Genomic DNA, 24,665 nt, shown 5'->3' with positions numbered 1-24,665 from the left:
CAGTCCTGTGTAGTTTGTTCTGGGTGGGTGCCGTTAGATCCTGGGTCTGGGCCCAGTGCTGCGGTCGGGGCCTCGGTGGCTACACCTGGCTGTCGGTAAGTTTTCTCGAATATTTGTGTATCTAGTGTGAGAAGATGTATGTGCCCTTAGAAGGCATCTTACAGGAGGCAGTTCCCTGCTTCCACGACATCGGTCCTGAAGACGAAATTCAGGGTTCAGGCTTGATGACAAGTGTCTTTGCCCCCTGGACCAACACTGAGCCATTTCTCTGGCCCAGTCCCCCAGCCTTTTGGGTTGAATACAACATTGGGTTATCGGACAACTGTTCTGTGTCTCACATTCAAGTCCCTGCTGGGCTGAGGGTGGGCGACACCTGTGGCTTGTGTGTGGTATTGGCTGGGGTTCTGTGACCTTGACTTCTCAGGTGTATACCAGCCACTCTTGTGGTACAGGATAGCTGTCACCTTTCCCAGTCTTTGGAAGGAGATGTAGTCTCTGCTGGTGGCCAGGGTGGCAGTGGCTAGTTCAGGGCCCCAAGGTAGAGCAGTGGCTCGGCCCCCTCTGAGGACTTCTCAGTGCTGACGACATTGCCTGGCTCTGCTGTCCACATGTAGCATGTGCCTGACTCCAGGTGTGACATCTGTGAGCTTGGCCTCTCCTTGGCCTCCTGAACCTACTGGCTTCCAGCCCTGCTTGTCCCCTCCGTGCAGCCTTTGGTCGGGGAGCTTGGGATGATCCCACTGACTCATCTATGGGAGTCTGGGGAGGCTTTGACATGGGGCTGTGCTGCCAGGGTGGCCTGTCTCCAGGTGGTCATGCCCTCACCCCTGGGGCCTTGTGTTACTCTGTTCTCTGCTCAAAGCCCAGGCTTAGCTCCCCTTCTTCACCTGCATTGTTAGTCACAGAAAACAACAGGAAACTCTTGATGACAAGAAGCAAGGAATGGCTTTACCCTTACTCCAGCAATCAGTCTTTACAGTCACCCTGACTGAGGCAGGATGTGTTGTAGGGGCTGAAAGGATGGCTTCATTAGTGTCGGTTGCCATGCAACTGGGACTCCACCTGCCTCTCTGAATCAAGACTTGTCACTCAAGGGCTTTGTTTTCTAAAGAAAGATTTCTGGATGTGGCTATTGGCTCAGTTTACCTTTCCAAAAGGTTCTCTTGGCTCCTCCACTGTTGGAATCCCAACAGCTTTGAGGTTAGAAACTCCCACAGGAGGCATAAAAAAGAGGGCATATCTCAAATGGGTGTGGGCAACAGCCTGAGTTCAGCCTCTGCCTTTTGTCAGGTGACTGACTCTTCAGACACATTGATGCTGTCACTCATGAGAGTGACAGAACCCTTTGTCCTGATGGGGTGGCCATTCCGAATATGGATGGAGGAGCATCTCTGTTTGTGGAGCCAGAACACTGTGGGAGAAAGAAGGATCCCTCTCTCTGCTGAGCTCTGCCTTCTGGAAGCTTCTAGGCTTCCTGTAGCCCCCCCCCCCCCCGCCCCCAAAATGCAGCCAGTTCTGGAGTGACAGAACAGATGTCCTGAGACATCAGGTGGTATAAATATAATCTTACCTCTACCTTCTGTCTGGGGAGTATCACTAGGAAGTGTGTGTGTGTGTGTGTGTGTGTGTGTGTGTGTGTGTGTGTGTGTGTATAAATGGCCAAAGGACATAATCTCCCAGAGGCTCAGGAGCTGCAGCTGAGGAGTAAGCCTGCAGGACCAACATGTCGGGCAGGGCTGCTTCCTGTTTCCTACCCACCTTTTGTCATGTGCACACGTGTGTGTTGCAGCCTTTTGTGAGGTACCTGAGAGCAGCCACACAGGTGGATGCAGAGACTGGTGGGCCAGCTACTGAGCCACTGAGCAGCACACTGTCTCTGGGACACTGCATGGCCTTTCTTGTGAGCAGTCCCAGCAGAACCCAGAGTCCTGGCTGGTTCTGAGAGGGACAGAGGTCCTGTTGCATGCATTCCTATTTTCCTAGATGGCATCGTGACCAGGGCAGGGCTCAGGAGACGTACAGACAGAGACTGTGTTATGGGCAGTCTGTTTCCCCAGGCCTCAGTTGTCCCATCTGTGAGAAAAGGTAGTACATCACAAGATGCAGAGAGCTATGATGTGAGAAGGACCATGAAAGGCGCTGGTAAAAGCAGCCCCAAACCTGGTCCAGAACACAGGAAAGCCAACCTTGGGAAAGTCTACGGTGAGAAGGCCTTCCTCCTACCCTGTAGACTCTTGCAGATCCTCAGGCACCCAGGAGAGGCTGTCATTCATTTAATTTTCTCTTTAGCCAGTCCCTCATCCCACCTTCCAACAGGCTCCATGCATGAGTGAGGATGTGGGGCAGGGGACCAGTGACCCTCAGGGAACTTACTTGCTGGAGGGTGAGAAGAGGCAGATGTGTAGCCCTAACCATGGATACAATGCCACCAGAGTCATGGGCTGGCCCTGAACCTTGGAAGGAAGGCCCCAGGGTGGGTCTGGAAGGCTTAGGAGAGTGTCAAGTGGGAAGGCAGGAAGAAGACTCAGGCAGAGGTTGCTGATAGGCATGTGACAGGAGTGGGGAGAGTTGGAGAGAGGCCAGGTCAGCTGACCAAGGGCCTCAGTGACACTGAGAAGCTGAGACCCCTGGGCTTGTGCTGAACTAAAGAAGAGGATGGTCAGTTCTGAGTCCTGGGGCAGCTGGGGCAGCTGGGGCAGCTGGGGCAGTGAGCAGTGGGGACGTGTCCCGGGGCCTCGGCCTCTCTCTGGTGTGCAGCCTCATGGGGAGTCGGTAATGGCAGTGTTGGGGGCAGTCTTCTGTCGTTCAAACTGTCTTTTGCCCCTCTGTTAGAGGGAGGTCCAGAAAGGCAGCCCTCTAAAGGGACCCCTGGAAATGGAGCTCTTGCTTCCTGTGACTGTCAGCAGGGGGTAGAAGAACCACCTTTTCCTCCTCCTCTTCCCTCATCCCCTCCTCTTCTCCCTCCTCTCCTTCTTCCTGCTCCTCTTCCTCCTTCCTTCCTCTCTCTTTCTCTTTCCTTCTCCTTCTCTTCTTCCTCCTTTTCATTCTCCCCCCTTTTTACATACATTATTTATTTGTGTGTATCACCGGGGGAGGGATAACTGTCCATGTGGAGGTCAGAAGACAGCTTTGCGCAGTCAGCTCTCTCCCACCACTGTGCGTCCCGGGAATGGAGGTCCTAGGCTCAGGCCTGGAGGCGGGCGCCCTTACCCGCCATCGCCAGCTCCACCCTTTCCTTCCTCTCTCCCTGTCTGTCCCCTCCTCTTGTCTTGGTCGTCATGGTCCTCCTCCTCCAGTCCTGTCATAGACTCTCAGGAGGCTACAGCCATGTAGACATCAGGGTGGACTGGCCTGCTCTGTCCTGTGTCACCTTCTTCACTGACCTGTTCAGGAAAGCAAGAGAGAAGTGGGATCTAAGGAGTAGAGTGACCCCTGACCCTTGACCCACGTCTATGCTGAGGACTGAACATCCTGCCTGGGGCTCAGGTCTGAGCTTTACTGAGCATATTAAGGTGAGATGGGTGGTGACAGCCTTGTCAACCAGCCAAGGCTTTAGTGGCAGAGTCTGCCGCCTGTGAAGACCCCAGCAACACCCACCACACCCCAGGACCTCTCCCTGACGAAGGCCAGCTCGGTCGTGAGCACTTTCTCTCTCCCAACCTCTCTCTGTGTGTCTTTCAAGGTGGACCTGGGATTGGCTGGGCCATTTGTTCCTCCACATGGTGGGATGAAGGGCAGAGGGTTCAAGTCCACCTGTCAGCCTGGGTCTCCACTCTCCCAAAGTGCTGTGTAACTCTGGGCTAGCCTGGCCCTCCCTTAGCTTCTGCTTTCTCCTCTGTTCAGTGAGAGGAGTGAGTCCCAGGCCACCCTGTTTGGGACTTCTATGGGAGGAAGAGGGGAGGGAGGGAGGAAGGGAAGGAGGGAGGTAGGGAAGGAGGGAGGGAGGAAGGGAAGGAGGGAGGGAGGAAGAGGTAGTTCCCAGGCTAGTCCACTCACTGTTTTTGGATGTCTTGAATGGTGTCGGGCAGTGGTAAGTTCTTGGTCTCAGGCAGGAGCAGTGCAGCCAGGCCACTTAGCACTGACACCACTCCATACACCAGCAGGGGCAGCCAGGAGCCATAGACGCCTAGCAGCGGCACCAGAGGCCCCAGGATGGCTCCCCCTCGGGCTGCCACCTGGCCCAGGCCCACAGCTGTCATCCTGGGGAGGCACATTTGACCGTGAGTCACACTCTGCCTGCCTCGGGCCTTGACCTCTGGCCTGGACCAACTCCACTAGGTCCGGGGAGGCCCAGTGGACCAGCAGGGTGGAAGCTTAACGGTGGAGCCCTGAGACCACGTGGAAAGGAACCCCATGGGGACCTGGGGCAGCTCTCCCCTCGAGCTATAATAATCTCTCCTTGAGCCCGTGACAACCTCACCTGAGCACAGTGGGGAAGAGTTCACTGCTGAAGATGGTAACACAGGTGAAGGCGGAGCCCAGTGACCCCAGCCCCAGCACAGCCAAGGACGAGCGGAGGACCTCCATCTCTGTGAATAGTGATGGGATCAGCAGAGTCCCGGGTCCTGTATTCCCTGGGCTGCTCCCTGGCCTATAGGCCAGTCTGTCAAATGTCTCTGAGTCATGCCTCCAGTGTCCACGCTGTGTCCCCAGTCTACTGACCTTCCATCTCCTCAGAGCCCGACCCCAGGAGTCCTCCTCACCTCCCTTTCTCCCCCACCCTAATCTATGACTGAGTTCTGTGTTAGCGTTACGGCTTTCCTAATCTCCCCTAAATTTCTACCATCCCATCTCTGCTCCACCCCTGGCACTCTCCTCCATACAGCCTCTTTCCTGTGGGTCCTCTGCTGTGGTTCCTCGCTGTCTAGTCTGGTTCCACACTCCCCTGCCTGGGGGAGGTAAGAGAGCCTCACTCAGCTAGCACGCCACATTTTTGCCTCCTCCTGCTCACCCGCAGCTGAGCTGCAGCTCACCGTGGGGCACCAGTATGTTGGCCAGGATGCAGAGTCCTGGCAGCACCAGGGAGCTGGCCTGGCAGAGACGTCGGCCCAGGTAGTTGAGCAGCAGCAGGCTGCCTATCTTCACCGGGAGGTCCACAACCCCGACGAGCACTTGGAGCAGGAAGATGTTGCTCCCCAAGGCCTGCAGGTTGAGGGCCAGGCCGTAGAAGGTGAAGCCGAAGGCAAACCTGGGAACGAGGGTGGGTGATCAGCCTGGGGCGGCTGTTCCTCTGCCTGCCCTGTCGGCCGTTTCCAGGCCCACCTTAGGCACTGGGAGAGAGGGGCTGGTGGTACCCGAGGGGGAGCCGAGGAGAGAATCTGGGTGTTTCTCCCTCTCTCTCTGCTCGGCACTCCATTTGGGATGTTATCTCGTTGGCTCTAGATTCCACTGAACAGTATCCCCGCTACAGAGTCTTTTCTGGGTGGCCTAGGCTTCCAAGCGGGGGCAATAGCCGGTTTCTGCCTGGTGCCTCTAACGAGATGGGCCAGCCTGTCTGTCTGCTTCGTGTCTGCTTCGTCTCTCCGGCTTTTCCACCGCTTTGATCCGCCTCACTCGGTCTCTTCTAGGAACTTGGCCCGGGAATCCCTGCTCACCAGCCCACCCGGCCTTGCTTGTTTCCTCTGGGACTCTGACTATAGACAGCAAGGTCCCTGAGCTAAAGGTCATTCTAGAGACATGACTGGTGGCCCCATCCCTGGTTGGCAGCTGCCCTGACTTCAGGCTTCCCCACAGCTGGTAGCCTCGGGTAAAATGGCATCTTCTACCAGCACATCATGGAGACGAAGGTTCGAAGGCGCAGCCCAGGTGTGTGGAGTAGGGTGCCTATCGTGGCGCGGGTTTGGTCCTCATTTCGCTCCTCCTTCGTGGCTGACCGCAAGACCTGTGGGAGTGGGGGCTGTTAGCACCAGGTATCCACAGGCCCCCTCCTCCAGGGGCCCTCCTTTGAGAGCCAGGGCCCTCACTTGACCTCCAAGGGAGCTCCTGTGCAAGGCCAGGGAGAGATCTGAGGGACAGGGGAAGGGTTGAGGGAAGGCCCAGCTCTGCCTTACCTCCATGGTCAATGTGTCTCCCTCTGCCTTCTTCCCGTTGATAGCAGCTACCTTCTGTAGCTCCTGCAGGCCCTGCTCCAGCTTGCCCACCGTGAGGAGCCAGCGTGCTGATTCTGGAAGCCACCTGAAGTGGGCGGGTGTGGGAGGGGGCCACTGATTGTGGCCCCCATTGTATCCCCCTCCCTCCCTGTCTCTTCCCTCTGCCTAAGGAAGTGTCTTCAGTGGAACTGTAAGCTCCAGTCTCAGGGCAACTGAGGTCAATGGAGGCCATAAAGGACAATGTGGTAGCAGTGGGGTGTATAGCCAGGTCACCTAGATCACCTGTCTCCGTCCTCTCTGAGTGTGGGGGCTTCATGTCCTCTAGTCCCTGAGATGGCTGCTGGAGAGGGAGGGACTCTATTGTCCCTTCCCACCTCCTCCTTGTCCCCTGGCCCCCCTCAGCCTCATCATGAACCAGGCCTGGGTATAATAAGGACTCCAATGGCTGCAGAACTACAGTGACTACCAGGGTGTCTCACCCTCACGACATCTTTTCCCAAGTTGCATTGCCTTCCTGCTACAAACAGCTTCACCCTCCCTGCCCGGGGCTCAGGCTCGGGCCGGTGTCTGTAAGATCACCAAGCCCCTTCTGTCTGCTCCGCTCTTAGCCACTGATCCTTGGACCCTTTGACCTCATCGTGCCTGATATTCCCTGGTCCTGCCTCAGCCAACTCTGTGTCCGGATACGGCTGCTTGATATCAACTCGCTTCTCACTGTGTTGGCATCAAACACAGGTCACTCCGTCTCACCGAACAGTGCTCTCTCTCTCCTCCTCCTCCTCCTCTCTCTCCCCCCATGCGCACGCACCCCCCCATCCCCCCCCCCACACTTGCTGCACTGAACTGTTCAGCCCTCCAGGCCTTTGGTAGTGACCACCACACAGCATTGCTCCCCCCTCCAGGCCTATGATTACAAAAGGTGCCCCCCCACCCGCCCCTGCCAAGGACATGCTGTTCCCTTTGAGCAGCAGCTGGGAGGAGCCATCTGTTTTATATCCACTAGGGCCCTGAGCACCCCCTCCCCAGCCTGGATTTGAAGGACAAGGGAATGAAAGTACAAACGGAGTCCGTGACTCTCAGTGACCTGTTGGCCTTGGGAGACTTGGACAGTGAGCTGGAGGAAGCACCTGGGAAGTAGGTGGGAGGGGTCAGGGGTGAGGAGGGGTCAGGGTGAGGAGGGGTCAGGGGTGAGGAAGGGTCAGGGGTGGGGAGGGGTCAGGGGTGATGAGGGGTCAAGGGTGAGGAGGGGTCAGGGGTGAGGAGGGGTCATGAAGGTAGTTGGAGACCTGAGGCTGGAGGTATGAGTCCAAGTGGAACTGGAGATGCTGAGGGTAGGTGTAAGGGTGGGGATGAGGTAAGCTGAGGCAGAGATTTGGGGTCTGCAGCCTATGAAAGGGGCTGGAGTTACTAACTAGCAAGACCCCCTGAGGGAGGGAGCTCGGACTGTGTGTGACTCCAGTTAAGTGCTGGGCCACAGAAAGATGGCAGCTGGCTCGCTGAGGGTGAGCTGGAGCAGGGGCATTTGGGCTTTGGGCAGCAGTGGTGAGCTTCTTGAGGCTCTGGACCTCCAGAGCTCCTAAGCCCTCTGTCTGCAGAAGGAGAGTCTCCCACACTGAACGCCCGAGAGTGGGCAGAGCGTCTTTCAAGGAGGCTGCAGCACCCACCATGAAGATACAAAGTAGAGGAAGAAGGGCACGGAGACAGCCAGCTGCAGCATCCTCCAGCTGCGCACACCATAGGCCATAGAGCCTGTCAGGACATGGCCAAAGCTGAAGCCCACGGAGTTCAAGGTCATCATCAAGGTGCGGCCCCGGGCTGATGTCCACTCCATCACTGCAAGGTGCAAAGAAGGAGGTCAATCCTGGGGCGTGCATTACAGCCTCCCCAACCCAGCACCAATGGGGGGACATACAGAGACTGACTGTGTTCATCATGACACCCGCCACTGCAGAGGCCACCAGGAAACGGAGCAGGCAGTAGAGGGGGAAGAAGGGGATGAAGGCAGCTGTTATGCCCGATACAGCCACCTGAAGATAGCTCCAAGTCAGCACCCTCCTGCGCCCAAACCTGCGGGACACATGGGGAGGCATACCATTGGCCAGCAACAAAGATCTGGGCCGGGAAGGGCCATCCTGTTCCTGCCCCCGAATGAGGACGGCACAAAGCCATACGTGGGGCCAGACTCGTATTCTCTACTCATGGGACGGTTATGAGCACAAGAAGGCTCAAGTCAGGCCTGGCAGGAGCACCCAAGCAGTGGCTGAAGGCTGGTGTGTGGCAGAGCAGATTTTAGGAATGAAAATTTGGAGAGAAACAGTGACCCCTCGAACTGGTGAGCTTGTGGCTTAGAGAGAATGTCAGGTCCATTCAGGAGAGCCTGCCTGGACCAGCTGGGCATACTCACCTGTCTGAGGTATGGCCACACACTGCGGCTCCTACCAGGATTCCAGCCAGGTAGACGGACTGGGCCATGGGTCTCATGGCCTGGGAATCACACACCAGGTCCCACTGGAGCAAAAGAAGGCCAGGGCACATCAGGAGGAGGGCAGTTAGGGGCAAAGGAGCTAGAAGGGAGTGGGTGTGGGCAGGGCCGTGAGGCACCCACAGGCTTAGTAGCTTGGGCTCTTAAGGATTATCCTGTCACCCTTGCTACTGGGTCAAAGGTCAGGACCCCTCCAGCCTTATCTGCTCTCTCCTGAGCCATGGCTCTTAGCTGAGAGCCCTCCACCTTCCCTGGAGGCTTGCTTTCTTTTGTACACGTGCGCGTGCACACGTGCATGCACACACACACACACACACACACACACACACACACACACACACTCAAACTCAGGGACTTTCCTCCTTCCTGCTTGCTGGGGTAGTTGCCCCTCTCCATTGGCTTGGACTGTGTGACTCCTCCTCTTTTTCCTCCTTCTCTTCCTCCTTTTCTTTGTGTGTGTGTGTGTGTGTGTGTGTGTGTGTGTGTGTGTGTGTGTGTAGAGAATGTGTGTCTGTGCACAGTGCAGTGCTTGTGAGGGTCAGAGGTCAATCTCTGAACTGTCTACCTTATTTCTGTGACATAGTCTCCTCACTGAACCTGGGGCTCACTGATTAGACTGGGCTGGCTGGCTAGTCAGCCCCGGGAGCCCCCCTGTTTCTGCCTCTCTAGAGCTGATATCACAGTCATGCCGCCACCGGGCCCAGGTTTTTCATGGGTGCTGGAGAGCTAACTCAGGTTTTCATCCTTCCAGGGCAAGCTGATTTATCTCCCCAGCCTGCCAACACCTCTCATGAGAGGCCAGTGCTTGTCCGGGTCCTGTGCACTCAGCCTAGAGACAGCCAACAGGTTCCTGAGACTGGGTGACCTGGAGTCCCCAGCCAAGGCTCAGCTATGGATAAAGCCATGGGGTGATGCAGAAACAGGGGTGCCACCCCAGGCCAGTCTGTGTAAACGTAACTCACTGAGTAGTTCAGGCTGGCCTCAGACTCATGGTGATCCTCCTGCCTCCCGAGGGCTGGGGTCCCAGGCACGATTGACTCCATCTAACTTTGCAGATGGACTCTTGCCCTTAGTTCCCTGCAAGTCTTGCTTGCCCCCCCCCACCCCCTCCGCCCACAGTGAGGAGGCCTGGGGAGGTATATCCTTTTTGAGACTGGAACACTAAGTCCAGGCAACTGTGACTGTGATTTTGACCTCCCAAGCACTCTTACTGTGGTCACGATCGTGGACGTGAAGACGCTGCGGTCATAGACCCAGCCGTCCTCACATGGCTCAGTGTCGGCCTCACTCCAGTTGGTGGCCGTGGCGTTGGTCTTCATAAGCTGCCACTGAGGTTGACGGAAGCGGAGGCACTGGTGGGGTTGCTGAGCAGGCCCAGGTGGGATGGAGACGGTCAGAAGGTCATCGGGCCCCAAGTCCCCAGGGACACTTGCCTGGGCAGTACTGTTGTCCAGAAGGGGTACCCAACAGCGGTGGCGGGGCACAGCAGCTGAGAAGTTCTCCAGCATGTTCTGGCTGGTGACCCACAAAATGGGGGTCACCAGAGCCACGGTTTGGAGGACCTGGAACCTGCCCAGGCCCCCTACTCGGTCCAGGAGTTCAGAAAATTCCATGGATTTCTCCTGGGTATCACCATGCAACTGCCAGATAACAGAAGCTGGCCCGGGACCCCCGGGTCAGTCTGATGAGCCTCCTTCCCCTACAGCTCTGCCCACGCCCATCTTCCCGGGTGCACGTCAGGACACTGTGCCACCCAGTCAGAGCCGACCAAGGCTCCTTGGTATCTGCCTGCTGGCTGCTTTTAGGGGTGGCTCACCCTCAGACCTGGAACCCTCTGCTGTAATCTGGAGGCCTCAGGGTCCTCTCAGAGACACAGTGGACCCTGGCTCCCGGAAAGAGAAAAACGAGAAGCAAAAACCAGGCTCGGGAAGCAAGGAGGAGGGAGAGAGAAGTCACTCTGACTAGAATTAAAGTGTGACTAGGAGTCATTTAATAGAAGAAGGTTTACTAATCATTTCTTCAAAGTTTAACCAGGCCAACGGCATTGCAAATGAAAGCCTCAACTTCTTCCTCCACCTGCCCTCGTGGCCCTGGCCTCTGTTTGGCAAGACCTGGGGCCTAATCCTGCCACTAAGGGTGTTGGGGGCTGTCAGCCCTCAGGGCTCCTGCCCACCTTACAGGGACCTCATGACTATGCTGTGCTCTAACCCAAGCGAGGTGGCTGGGAGGCCTTGCTGTAGGGAAAAGGGACTGGCTAAAGAAACCCACCCTGACCCTGGAGCCCAGAACTAGGGAAAGACGCTCAGATCAGGGCAGAAAGAAACACAGTTTGGCTCAGTCAGATCAGAGACATCAGATCTCTTCCCCTGGCCAACTGACTTGTGAAACCAACCAATCACAGAGCAGGATAGCTGAACCCTGGGCCCGGGGTTGACTCCACCCCCAAGACTTCCTGTGTAAACTGCTCAGCCTAGTCAGTTAGAAAAAAAGTCTATTCACTCCATTCTGGTAGAGGCAGCTACTCTCCTGGACTCCTCCTTCCCAAATAAACCTTTTCCTCAAAAGAGTTTTTTGGGTGTGAAGATCTTCATTCACTGGCGTAGAGAAGATCCTGGCTGAGACGTTCCCCAGTGGACAAAACAAGAGAGAGAGCTGAAAGAGCAGGGCAAGGAGGAGCTGAACAGATCTTTGCTGAGACATCCCTCAGTGGACAGAGAAAACCGTAACACTTTTTTCTGGAGCTGGAGGAGATTGCTACATTTCTGCTGGGGTTTCCCCTTTCACAGAGTGAAGCAAAAGAAGCAACATCTTAGGCCAGAGAAGCAGAGCTCTGCTAGGAAGCCCTCTGAAGTGGAGGCGGAGGCTGAGCAAAACGCAGCTCTAGAGGCTGTCCAGGAGAGGAGCAGGATGGCTATATCCTGCGGGGAGACCATTCCCCATCACACCAGGTATACCTTGACTTTCCCGAAGAGTCAGGATATCCTTCCCTGCTGAAGCAGTTCCAGGCCTGACTCTCCCAAGAAGTCAGAAAAATTTCCCTCCCAGGGTTGGGCTGCTTCTTTGCAGTTCCAGCCGTCAGAGCTGTGCTAAACAGCTTCCGGTGTCCAGGACACCTTCAGAGCAGAGCTCTTGTTCTGAGCAGCTGAGGCATCCGGGATGCCTTGCCTTCCACGGTTGAACTGTCTCCAGTTCAGCCATCAGAGCTGTCCTAAGCAGCTCAAGGTGTTGCCTGACACCAAACCCAGAGTTTTTGCAATCACTTTTACTAACATTTTTGGTGAAATTTACTAACATTTTTGGTGCCGAAACCTGGGACGCCAAACCCACAGAGTCGCAAAACGTGCGCTTTACCTACATTTTGGTGCCGAAACCTGGACACCAAACCCACAGAGTTGCAAAACGTGCAGTTTACCGACACTTGCGGTCTCAGGGCTGTCATGATGCTAGCTTGAATGCTATCCTATGCTTGGGGATTTGTGCGTATCCATGCCGTCCAGTCTATGGGCCTCACTGGCCACCTGAAGCTGCCACTGCTCTTGCTCTCCTTCATTGATTCCCTGGACTGAGCCTCAATAAGCTTTTTTGACATTACCATATGCCCCTTCAAGACAAATGTCCTAAACTATTGAGGCTCTGTCTCTTCTGTGGGTCTCCTTGTCTTAGGATCAATTTTTTGCCCATCGTTACACAGCCCTCAGTCTGGGATGGAGTCACAGTTCACACCCTGGCTCCTCAGCTCTCGGTCTCATGTGTCTCTAAGCTGAACTAATTCCAAGGATTTCTCCCTTTGCCTCTGCTCTATCCCCTCCCACCTTTACTACACTGCCAAACCACACGATAAATCCTGTGTTAGGCACCAGGGGCCCTGGTCCTCTAGCAGAACAGCAAGCACTAAACCATGGAGCGCCTCTCCAGCTCGGCTTGCCTGCTGTTTGAAGGATTCCCTGGCTGCTGGGAGGAGAACAGCCTGACCAAGGGGAATGTGTGGAGGAAATGTCCCCCAGGAAGCCATGGGAGCAACGTGTGAACAGAAATGGTGGTGAAGGCTGGCACAGAAAGGCAGGAGAGAAGCCTGTCGGCACCAGGCTTACTGACTGGCGTGGGTTCAAGGTAGTTCTGGGAGTGGAACAAGAAAAACTGTGGTCAGGCGGTGGGTGATGGGGCCGGTCACAAAGGTGAGGCGTCCTGGGGAAGGAGAAGGTCAGAGTTAAGTGACTATCCCCAGCTCTGAGTGGATTGGGCTCAACATATCCCTGAGTCATTCAGGTGGTGGCACCTTGGAGTGACTTGGGGACAAAGAGCATGTGAAGTCACAGGCCAACAGAGACCTTTCAGAGAAAGAGGTGTGGTAGAAGCCAAACCCTTGACCAGGCATGGAGCAGGAGACCAGCCAGAGAGATGTGAGGACAGGAATGGTCAGCAATGAAATATAGCCCAGCATGGCACTCCTGAAGCAGGGTGAACATTAATGCTGAAGACAGGGGAGGGAGAGTCTGGGACTGGACCTGGCCACGTGAACTTCCCTGATGACCATGTCCCAAGGGACTGTTGCAAAGGGTGGAGTGAAATCCAGACAGGTGCAGGGGTCACATGAAGACTGGAAGACAGGAAGTGGGATCAGGCAACACATTCCAGGAGCATCCAACGAGAGGATGGAGACCGGGAAATCGTGTGGATCAGTCATCCACTGCTCTGACAAGCTGTCCCCAAGATGATTCTCAAAGTCTCTCTTGCTCTCTTTCTGAAATAAGGTCTCGGTCCAGGTTGGCCTCAGACCTCCTGACTCCACCCCAAATGAGGAGATTACAGTCGGGCATCACCACCGCTGATTTATGCACTGCTGGGGATTGAACCCAGGGCTTCATGAGTGCTAGGTAAACACTCTGCCGACTGAGATATAGCCCCAGCACTCTTTGTGTTTGTGAGACAGGTTCTCATGTAGCACTAGAACTCTCTAGGTAACAGAGGACGGCCTTAAACTCCTGATCCTGCTGCCTCTACCTCTTGAGTGCTAGGATAGGTTACATCACCATTCCTGACATGGAAGTTCTTTGAAAATAAAAAACATTTTTACTGTGTGTATATATGGGTGGTGTGTGTGTGTGTGTGTGTGTGTGTGTGTGTGTGTGTGTGTGTGTACACATGCATGCAGGTGCCCACAGAGGCCAGAAGAGGTACAGAACCCCTGGAACTGGAGTTACAGGCAGTTGTGAGCTGCTGAATGTGGGTACAGGGACCTGAACTCCAGTCCTCTGGAAGAGCAGTACATGCTGTCAACTGTTGAGTCTCTCCCGTCTAGAAGCTTCTTTCTTAATTGTGTAAAGACCTAGGTGGTTGATTGGTGGATGGCTGTCCTCCAAGGGAATGTAGCCTTTTCCTGCTTGTGACCCTACAATTGTCACCTGAAGCCACTGGGCTCATGTGTCAGCCATAGGGAAGAGAGTACAGTGAATCTACCTACCTGATTTGGCCTTTGTTAGCTAGAGCTGAAGGTGACACATAGTAATTCTGTCCTCGGTTCAGTGGTGAGAGCTATGAGTGGATGGAGACATAGCTCAGTCTCCTTCCGGTCTAACCTCACCTACGCTCTTGGACTTTCCTTTCCCCAACCTGGCTCTTCACTGGGAGGCAGGATGAGGGGACCTGTGGACGGTGAGCTGCGTCACTCTCGGGCTAATGTGTCGTTAGTGCTTTGTTTTCGAGAAGATGGTACAGCTAGCTCAGGTGCCGATGGAAGTCCTAGTTAGAAATCAGGATCTTGATGACGGGTAGAAGTTGAACGTTGGCTGGAGCCAGGTTCCTTGAGCCCCAGAGGGCCATGTCCTGGAGTCCAGTGGAGGGTGTGGCCCAGCTGCAGAGGTGAGGTGCTCCTGGGGCCCCAGGGATGGCCCTCTGTCATGGGGTATTGGGAAGACAAGACTGGCGACTTAAGACGCAGACGGGCAGTGGGGAATGCGGACGTTGTAAGTTTGAGTACAGAAGAGATGTGTGTCTTGGGGAATGCAGCTGGTATCCCCTCAATGCCTGTGATAAGATTTTGTAAGTGGGCCCAGGGGCCTCTCCAGCCTGGTTCTACTTTTGGATTGACACACATGGAGGGCTTGGCCCCTTGACCAAAGGAAGCCTGGGACAGTGAGTATTCGCCAGCAACTGGAAGGGGCTCCTCTTGTCCCTGGTCCTTGGAGTTGAAAGGAGTCTGTTGAAGAGGGGCAGGGGTTCTGTGGATTCCAGTAGGTAGAGAGGAGTGGGAAGAGGGGGTTGGGGTGCAGGTCAGAAGGAGCTGAGGCAGCAGTTGTTGGTCCAGTTTTAATTGGGATGTAAATGCAGGATGGGGAAAGTCCAAGAGCGTAGGTGAGGTTAGACAGGAAGGAGACTGAGCTGCTGAAGGCCTTGGAGACTGAGCTGCTGAAGGCCTTCATGTCCCTGCTGCCGTGGGCTGCATCAGACAGTAAAGTGGGTGTGTTTTCTAAACAGGCTCTGACTGTTCTTTGCCATCATCCTTTTCTTGGTCCAGTACATCATGGGCATCTTGACTTTCTGGACTGATCGTGCAGCAGGTTTTTTCTTTTCTTTCTTTCTTCCTTCATTCCTTCTTCCTTTCTTCCTTCCTTCCTTCCTTCCTTCCTTCCTTCCTCCCTCCCTCCCTCCCTCCCTCCCTCCCTCCCCCCTTCTCTCTTTTGGTGTGTGCATTCTCCTGGTCCCCAATATCTTGCAGTGATGGCAGCTGCCTCTGGCCTCCAGCCAGGCAGAAGAAAGGGCAGGCCAGGCTAGGAGAGCTGACTATGGGTGACTCAGCAAAGCCCTGGGGGCCAGGGCAAGAGTAGTAAATCCAGGAGTCTGCTGGAGGAGGTGACATGACAGCCTGAGGTGGCTGCTATGTAGGGTGCTGCAGAGTTCCAGGGCACTGTTCTCAGGTTCTTGAGAAGCTGAGAAATCGTCACTGCAGGATCAGAACTTCTCAGCTCACTTCATTCTAAAATGGAATGGTACTTCAGGGACAGTCTCTTAGAAGGGACCTAGCAGCCTGTCCCTTGTCACCTTTGAGTGGACATTTTAGTGTGTATTGAGACAGGATCTCATATAGCCTCTAGCTTTCTTCTGCCTGGCTGGAGGCCAGAGGCAGCTGCCATCACTGCGGGATATTGGGGACCAGGAGGATGCACACACCAAAAAAAAAAAAAAAAAAAAAAAAAAGAAGAAGAAGAAAGAAAAGAAACCCTGCTACATGATCAGTCCAGAAAGTCAAGATGCCCGTGATGTAGCCCTGGACCAAGAAAAGGATGATGGCAAAGAACAGTCAGAGCCTGTTGGAAATCTCTGCATATAACTGATGAGGACCTTAGTCTCCAGGGCTCCTGCCCCCACTGTACAAGCTCTGGGATTACAGGCATCCCCCCAACCCCCACACCTGGTTTTATGGGAACTGAACCAGGGTGTCATGCACAGTAGGCAAGCAAGCACTCTATCAACTAGTCTGCAGCCCAGCCCGGAGCAGAGCTCTCCTTGGATCTCCATTGCTTCAGAGAGAAGGGCGTAGCTCTTGGGAGCCTTTTCCCTCCTCTGCTGCCTGGTCCTGACCCACCGGGCATCGACTCCTTCCTGTACATGCACACACTCCCCACCTCCGTTCTTTCCTGTCCCTTTTACCAGAACCAGCCATGTCCTCCCAAATCTATTCCCTGCCGGTTCCTCTACACCCATGTGTAGGGGAGAAGCACCTAAAGATGCCTGTCCCAAGTAGGGGTCCTGAGTCAGGTCACAGGCTTCCAGGCTCCCGAGGGTCGGGTCCCAGCCACTGTTTCTCTCACAGTGCCCCAGGCAGAACTAAAGGCCAGCCTGCCTTTAAAAAGCCCAGGGTGTCTAGAGGATGGGAAGGGTTGGTCTCTAGTCCCCCTTCTCCAGATGTGCGGTGTCTAAGTGAGGAGGTGTGAAGCCTCAGCCCACATGCCACCTAGACAATTCCTCCAATATTGCTCACTCTAAATGGCTGTTCTGGGATGTTCCGGAAATCTGGGCCATTGCCCTTCCACATAACAGTACCAACTCCACTCCTGATCACTACTGAATGTGTTCTGGACATGACCTCAAGATCACCTCAAAATTACCTACAGAGCACCCAAGACCTGCTACCTTCCGTGTTAACGACAGCGATGGTAATAATGGTGGTGGCGGCCGCAGTGAAGATGGCAGCGATGGTGGGCGTTACGATGGTGATGTAACAGTGCACCGATGATGATCGCGGTGGTGACTTTAGTGGGTACAGTAATAAAGATACAGAAGAGGTGACGGTGGCATTGGGGAAGGAGGGTGGTGATTAGAGTGACGGGGAGGATTGGTAGTGGGGATGGGGAGGGTAGTGGTGACCCTGGAAATGATGGTGATGATGAAATGATGACAGTGGTGTTGGGGACAGTGATGATGATATAGTGATGGTGGAGACCGTGAGGATGGTGTGGGTGCTGGTGTTGGTGAGGAGGACGTTGATGTGAGTGGTGGCAGTGATGGTGATGATGGTGAGGATGGTGATGATGGCGGTGACGACGATGATGAAGATGGTAGGGAAGGTGATGGTGGGGATGATGATGGTGATGGTGGTGGGGTTGGTGGCGGTAGGGAAAGTGATAGCGATAATGGAGATGTTGATAACAGTGATGGTGCTAAGGACAATGGTGATGGAAATGGTGGTGATGATGGCATTGACTCTTGAGTATGTATTGACCACTATTCTGAGTCCACCTATTTAATCACTCTGACACTTCTCCTGAACAGACAGACCATGCCTATACACGTATTTATAGAGGTGATCCTGAGGCAGAGCAGTGAAGCCAGGCCGTCTGCTGCCTGGGGAGCCGTGGAGCTACACTCAGGCCCCTCTGTCCCAGCATCTGCCTGTTTTCCTGTAGGTCACTACTGTCCTCTCTCCCTAAGCTCCAGGGTCCATTTCTCCTGCTCCTCCACCTCCTCAAGGGGCCCCAGGAAAGTCCCTATGGTGTTCTTGGTGGCTGAAAAGGTCTGTCTTTGCTTCCGTACACCACCCACTGGGCCTGTTCAGTCTCTAACCAGATTCCAACCTTGTATGTATGTAGCCCAAAGTCCCCTAGTAGGCTTTTTCAGATAAAAGTAGCCTTTCTCCTTAAGCTGACTTCCAGGGTCACCCCCACAGCAGCTTTCTCCCCACACCCCACCTGCCTGCTGTCCTGACTAGCACCCAACAGACACAGGGTCCCCAGGACGATTCTTTTGATCCTGGAAGCATTCTATATCATTCAAGAGCATTTTCCCTGCTGACCTCTGGGCTCCAGCAATGGCCGGCTACCTGTGTGTCTTACGCCCACCTGGAGGCTGTATGCTGGGGAAAGTGGCTGGGGTGGCCAGAAACTGCCAGCTTGTCATCAGCTAGATAGGCAGCTGGACTTGGGGGTGAGTGTGCTTGAGGCTTTAGCTGGCCCCCTCATGGGAGTGCCCCTTTCAGCCCCTTCTGCCCTACTCCCCGACTCCCCGCCACCGTGGAAGGCGTCTGTGGCTCACTCACTGAACAAATCTGCCCTAAGTAGGTCAAGGAGAGCACCGAGTGGCCGGCTCCATGCTCTTCCTTTCATGTGCCCAGCGGCTCCTGCAAGTTTGGCCTCTCTGCTCCAAAGGGACTTTGCTCTCCTTGCTGTGTCAAAAAGATATTTCATGTTAAAATTCAACGCAAGATGTTAACCAGCCGTAGGAACGAGGCCGTCAAGACAAGGGCTGCTCAAACAGGTTGAACTTCACACCGGCTTGTTCTGACGCAGGTCCTGCCCACGCTGTGACCAGCTGGTGGGTTTGGACAAGGCTAGGAGAGAGTACCACCCCATCCTCTGTCGTCTTCCCCTACGGCTGCCTCCAGGTTCTCAGCCTGTCCTGGGGGATCCCACCTCCACTGCAGGGTACACCTACGGGTGTGTTGGGAGGGCTGGAGGGGCCAGGGGCCAGGAATGTCTCTTCAGAGGAATGGTTTTAAGAAGGTGCCAGGACCAGACTGGCTGTGGGGAGGATGGGGATGCAAATAAGTAGATTTTGGCAGGTAACCTCATCTCACCAGAAAACAGAGTGGTGGCGTTTGGCTGGCAGGATGCCAACCCAGGGTTTAATCGGGATCTTTCTTCTTGCATTTTATGGACCAAGAATCCACACTTACTAAGATCAGAGACTTGAGTGCTGGCTGTGATTTCAACAGAGCCCACAGACTCTCGGGAGCCAGTGAGGGCTGGCGGCTTGTTCTGCTCATTCCTTGGAGAAGTCAGTTACCTTCTCTGCGTTGAAGCTTCCTCCCCTGAAGCACTGACAATAGTTCTGCTCTTCTGAGGCTCTTGTGAGGGTTGAGTTTGTGTCAACAACTTACACCCGTCCCTGGCATGCAGTGAGCACACTGTTCACGCTATTGCCAGGATTATCAGCATGATTATTGTCATCGTTATTTTTAATTGTTTTGACAAGGCAGCTTGTAGGTAACTTGTGGGAGCCTCTGAGGCTGAACTTGAGAAGTGCTCCTGGGGAGCTGTGGCTGGCTCAGAGTCAGGTCAGGGTTTGGAAGCCGAGCAGAGCCCCACGCTGTTCGCTATGGAGCGAGGCAGGTGAAAATCTGGGTCGAATATGACTCATCTTTTCACATATGGCTAATGTGTGTTTGGTGGCTCTAACAGAGACCTCTTGTTTTTGTCTATTGAGGACACCTGTGAGGCAGATGCTGGGGGTACTGGGCTCCTGAGAACTAAACACAATTGGCTCACTCCCAAGCATGCCTTTTCAGCAGAATGTAAAAGAGGGTTTGGGGATGGGCTGGAAGGTACCATGTCCTGTCCCCCACAGAGATATCTCAGCCTATGCTCTGTGATGCTGCCTCTGTGTCACTCCTGGATGGGTCTTCATCCTGCAAATAGCCTTTTTCTACACCCACACCTGCACATGTGCATGCTCACACATGTGTACACACAGGTGCACAACATGCCTGTACCACTCACCACACCCACACATTGGAAGGACACAAAGGGTAGAGCTTTGAGCAGATGGAATCAGAGAGGGCGAGGCTGTGACTGTGCAGCCAGATGGCCCTTTGGCCTCTTCTCTCTCTTCCATCCTTCTATCCCTCAGTCTGCCTGCTTGAGGGGCTGGGATGTGGCTCGGTTGGTAGAGTGTTTGCTTGGTGTGAAACCCTAGGGTTGATCCTGCGGTGCATGCCTGTAATTCCAGCAGCAGGGAGGCCAGAGGAGGACCAGCAGCTCAAGATCATCCATGCTACAGAGTTCAGAACCAGCTCGGGATGCGAGAGGCCATGTCTCATACATACGCAAATAGGTAAACAAATGCATACATGCATACATACATGCATACATGCATACATACATACATGCATACATATAAGCAGGATAGCTTGTGTTGGGCCTTGGCACCGAGCTCTGGGCCAGTCTGGGGGATGAATGTACCAGTTGTGTGTCATGGGAGGGTGGGGATAGAGGGCCTCAAGTGTAGAGCCATCCACCTGCTTTTTACATGAAGGCAGAGTCTACCAGGGTAAGGGATGGCGTCAAGGGGGCTAACAGGCAGAGGTCAGAGGGCCTGTGGGGCAGCAGGCCCTCCTCAAGGAAGGATACGTGCACTTCTGGGGCTGGGAAGGGTCTATCCAGAAGACCCCTGGGTGGGGTTAGGTCCACCAAATTCATAGCACTGTGTGCAAAATGGGCAGGTGGTGGGGGAGGGGTGGGAACCTGCGTAGACTCAGGGTTGTCCGTATAGAACCCTGGGGTGTCACAAGGACTCAGGACTAAACCCTGAATGGGGTTGTGACAGACATCTAGAAACTGCTTTTGCTAAACCAGTAACAGCAAGACCTAAAGGAAGGACAGACCACCTCCAGGATGTTACGGTTATCCGTCATGTGGAAGCCGTACCCTAGAGCAGGTCATCTTGTAGCAACTCAGTTTGATCCCTGGGGTGATTAGCCTGTATAACAATTTCTTCTTTTAAAACAACAACAAGCCGGGCGGTGGTGGCACTCACCTTTAATCCCAGCACTCAGGAGGCAGAGGCAGGAGGATCCCTGTGAGTTCAAGCCCAACCTGATTAATAAAGCAAGTTCCAGGACAGCCAGGGCTACACAGACAGACTCTGTCTTGAAAAACAAAAACAACAAAAAACAAAAAAAACAAAAACAAAAAGCAAAAAACTCACCACCACCACCAAACTCATTTAAGGATTTTTAAAACAATAGTTCAGTGTGTGCGTGTGTGTGTGTGTGTGTGTGTGTGTGTGTGTGTGTGTGTGTGTGTGTGCTGTAAGGCATTGGATTCCATGGAGCTAGAGTCACAGGAAATTGTGATCACATGACATGGATGATGAAAATTGAACTCGGGTCCTCTGCAGGCTCATCTGCTAAGCTCTACCCCTGTAACAACTTAAGGACCACCTTGCAGGACCAGTTGTATTAATGATGGGGCCGAATCTGGATCAGGATTGCTTAATAATGTATACCTCTCACTGCTGCTGCCTGAATTCTCCCTCTATACAAAGCTAATTGTATCAGCAACCCATGGTAAAGTTGGGGGTCAGAGGACCCCTTATCTGTTTATCTTCCCAGTGACCAATGATTATGTCTCCTTTTTCTGCTTTTTACCGTTCTTTGACTCTTTAATAGTGTTTGGGGCAGGTGGCCAAATCTACCTTATTTGGGTTGCTGGAGTCAAGGCTGTTGCCCTACAACTCCAGTTTCAGAGTGGGCTTAGAGGAAGTGGGAATGAGAGGGGGAGGGCTGGACAGTAAGCCTCAGGCTCCCAGCTTCCACAGCCAAGCAGAACTCAGTGCCATCGACCCAGACAGGACAGCCCAAGGTCTGGGGAAGGTTGAGAGTTCAGTGTGGGCCATTCCGGAAGCTAACAGCTGCTGTTGGGAGGGTCCTGCTGCTGTCCCTGACTCTAGGAGCCTGGTGAGAAGGGACTGTGAAGCAAGTGGCTGGTGGCTGGGCCTGCTGTTCTGGCCCGAGCTGGTCATGTGACTGAGCTGGCAGGTTGAACTGTGTGGCTTGGCCCCTGAGATCTGTTTGATGTGGTCCACAGGCTGTGACTGAAACAACCCAGTCAATGTTGAACACTGGGAGATTTCACATAAAAACTGTTTTTTTCTAAGTTTAAAAAAAAAAAAACTTCTCCGGGCTCATGAGCTCCATGGCAACGACTGGATGGACCTGAGTTGCTAATGCCTTCAATTGCACCAGTGAGCTCTTCACTGCCCGCTGCAGGTGAGCCCAGTACTGTCCCCTCCAGACCAAGCCCTGATAGGCCTTCTGCAGGTGAGTCCTGCCCTGCTCCGTGCATGCAAGGCGTGAATTGTTCACTTCAAGAAATCCCTGCACTGCCCCCTGCAGGCCGATCCCTGCATTGCCCCCTGCAGCGAGCCTTGCATTGCCCTCTGAAGGCCGGTGCGGTTATTAAGTTACCTTTATTTAGACTGCTTGTTGTTACCCACCAATGTGTTGTTCTTCACCATGTCTCCTCCTCTGGTCTGTGATGATTTCTGGCTTCCTTCCTTCCTTCCTTCCTTCCATCCTTCCTTCCTTCCTTCCTTCCTTCCTTCCTTCCTTCCTTCCTTCCTTTTCCTTTCTTTCTTTCTTTCCCTTCTCTTTCTCCTCTTTTTAAAAATTATGTGAATGTGTGTTTGTATGTGGGTATGCACGTGAGTGAGTGCAGGGGCCCGCAGGGACTAGAGGTTTCAGTGTGGTGTTGGGAATTGAACTCTGGACCTCTGGAAGAGTACTGCATGCTCTTATCCTCTGAGCCACCTCTCCATCTCTCCTTAATCTCTGTCTGTCTTATTCTTTTTTATCATGACTTTGACAGCTTTGGGGAGTAACACTCAGGCATTTTATAGAGACCCACAGTTTGGGTTTTCCTGATGGTTTTCTCGTGATCAGACAGGATATGGGCCTTGGGCATATCAGCGATGTGATGACAGGCATCCTCACCCTATCACCCCTGCGAATGTGTGAGCAGTGGCGCGGATACGCACTAAGGACCCCCAAGAACGTCGGGCAAGGTGGTATCTGTCTTGGGCACCCTTACTAAGGTTGTGAAGGAGCAGTTTCCAGCTTCGTCTGGTTTCAGCTGCCACAGCAGTCGAGATTCTTGTGTTCTCAAAAGAGATGTATTCGGAGAGGATACAGCAGGAGACCAAGATGTCAAGGGGTGGATTAGAGCAAGAAAGGAGTACGGATACACTCTTTAGAAGGAGAACAGGCTGCGAGAGCAGCAAGGACCCCGATCTTAGCAGTCACGGGCTTATGGCTCTCCTCTCCCTGGTATCTCCTCCCTGGTGTCTTTCTTCAAGGTGGGCACCCCTGGGAAAGGGGTGTGTTCTTTTCAGAAGCCCATTTTACCCAGAGTTCAGTTTGTCTTAAGGCTCCATATAAGATACAAGAACATGCATAAAAAGGGGGCTGGAGAGATGCTCAGTGTTAAGAGCACTGGCTGTTCTTCCAGAGGACCTGGGTTGGTTCTCAGTACCCACATTGTAACTCACCCATGTGTACCTCCAGTTCCGGGAGAGCTGATGCCCTCTTTGGGCTTCTGTGGGCACTGCATGCGTGTGGTGCACAGACACCCAAACACATCAAATAAAAATAAATAAATCATTTTTTAAAAAGAAAATGCATAAAGGTTCAAGTTCACTGGAGGAAAGAGGAACAGCCCACTGTACAAGTAATCAAGGCCAGAAATTCCTGGGAGACAGCGCTGACCCAGCTAGTTGGCCATGCTGCTTCCTAGTCTTTACTTCCTCTCTCTTTGACCCCAGCTTTCTCTACATCCTGTTTTGGGACCCTGAGCTGTGACAGCTGGAGAGATCACACCACCGACGATTCCCTATGCCCTGTTTTGGGAGCCTATTGGTCAGTTCCTCCCAGAGCTCACCCCTACTTACCACAGGCATCACTCAGGACATTTAGTTCTCTGAATCCCATGCCTGCCCCAAACAGCCAGATGTGGGGAAACACCCAAGTACGGTGTTAAGGCAGGGAAGCTCATTGATTCAGCACCTGCCTAGTGTGCGGAAGGCTGTGGGTTCCATCCTTAACAACACACACACACCCACCCCCACACACACCCACCCACCCACACACACACATACACACACACACACACACATACACACACACACACCCAGCATCAGTGGGGCACAGACAAAGCCCCCCTGAGAAAGCCCACTGCAAGTTCATGGCCAGACCCAAGCCAACCCTCCTCAGCCCCTTCACTGCATGCTCTTATCCCCTGAGCCACCTCTCCAGCCTTAATTTCTGTCTTATTTCTTTTTTATCACGACTTTGACAGCTTTGGGGAGTAACACTCAGGCATTTTATAGAGAGCCACAGTTTCTAAAGAGCTCATTCTCTCCCCACCGGCTCCCTCTCCACACTTTTGATCCCTTAGCCCCTCCCTTGTTCCCCGCTTTCACCCCTCCCTTGGAGTCTCAGGAGAGAACTCATACTGTCCACCGTCACATGCACGTGTGGTCAGGGGACAGCTTTATGGAGTCTGTTCTCTTCTTGGACCCTTACATGAGCACGTCTCTGTTTCTGGACTCTGCAGGACAAATGTTTTCAGTATTGGGGATTGAACCCTGGAACATCAGCATGTGTATGTGACAAGTGCTCTGTCACTGAGCCACAGCCCAGTCCTTTGTTCTTCTCTTTGCAGAACTGTTTGAGCTAATTCAGTCCTTTGTGTTTTTATGTAAGCGTTAGCATGCGTGTGCTTGTCGATGTTTGGTTGGTATGTTTCTTTGAGGCAGGATCTCACGTAGCCCAGGCTTTCTCTGGAAATTGCTGTGTAGCCAAGGATAACTCGGAGCTCCTCATCTCCCTGCCTCTCTCCTACATCGTGCAATCACAGGTGTGTGTCTGCACTCCTGGCTGTGCTCGTCTGACTACACAAAGGAGAACGTTGACATGGAGGTGACATCGAATCTGTGACCCAAACTGTAGAGAATTGGCATTTTAATAATATCGAGCTTCCTAATCCTGAACGCAGGCCGAATGTTTACTATTTAGCCCTGTGTTTCTTCATTAGTTTGTGCACTTG

General features: G+C 53.7%; 2 protein-coding genes across 2 annotated transcripts in view; both read right to left on the bottom strand.

Moving 5' to 3' along the window:
- Positions 1 to 3,070: 3,070 nt before the first annotated feature.
- Positions 3,071 to 11,221, bottom strand: Slc22a12 (solute carrier family 22 member 12). Its single transcript, XM_052711935.1, has 10 exons — positions 9,783 to 11,221; positions 8,494 to 8,597; positions 8,002 to 8,156; positions 7,754 to 7,922; positions 6,051 to 6,174; positions 5,766 to 5,881; positions 4,974 to 5,188; positions 4,421 to 4,529; positions 3,997 to 4,200; positions 3,071 to 3,383 (listed from the first exon to the last, which is right to left on the bottom strand). The coding sequence occupies exons 1-10, from the start codon at positions 10,182 to 10,184 to the stop codon at positions 3,320 to 3,322; spliced, it is 1,662 nt and encodes a 553-aa protein (XP_052567895.1). The 5' UTR covers positions 10,185 to 11,221; the 3' UTR covers positions 3,071 to 3,319.
- Positions 11,222 to 12,676: 1,455 nt separating this feature from the next.
- Positions 12,677 to 24,665, bottom strand: part of LOC128123796 (solute carrier family 22 member 11-like) — a 51,512-nt gene continuing 39,523 nt past the window's right edge. Inside the window, 3 exon segments of the mRNA XM_052760102.1 lie at positions 12,677 to 12,756; positions 16,702 to 16,819; positions 17,012 to 17,228. Coding sequence (XP_052616062.1) covers positions 12,677 to 12,756; positions 16,702 to 16,819; positions 17,012 to 17,228 — 415 coding nt within the window.

This window comes from Peromyscus californicus, unplaced genomic scaffold (assembly GCF_007827085.1).
Source record: "Peromyscus californicus insignis strain IS unplaced genomic scaffold, ASM782708v3 Scaffold_4__1_contigs__length_199733344, whole genome shotgun sequence".
NCBI classification, from domain to species: domain Eukaryota; kingdom Metazoa; phylum Chordata; class Mammalia; order Rodentia; family Cricetidae; genus Peromyscus; species Peromyscus californicus.
Note: the sequence above shows the minus strand (reverse complement) of the source record. Positions and strands in the feature narration are given on the sequence as shown.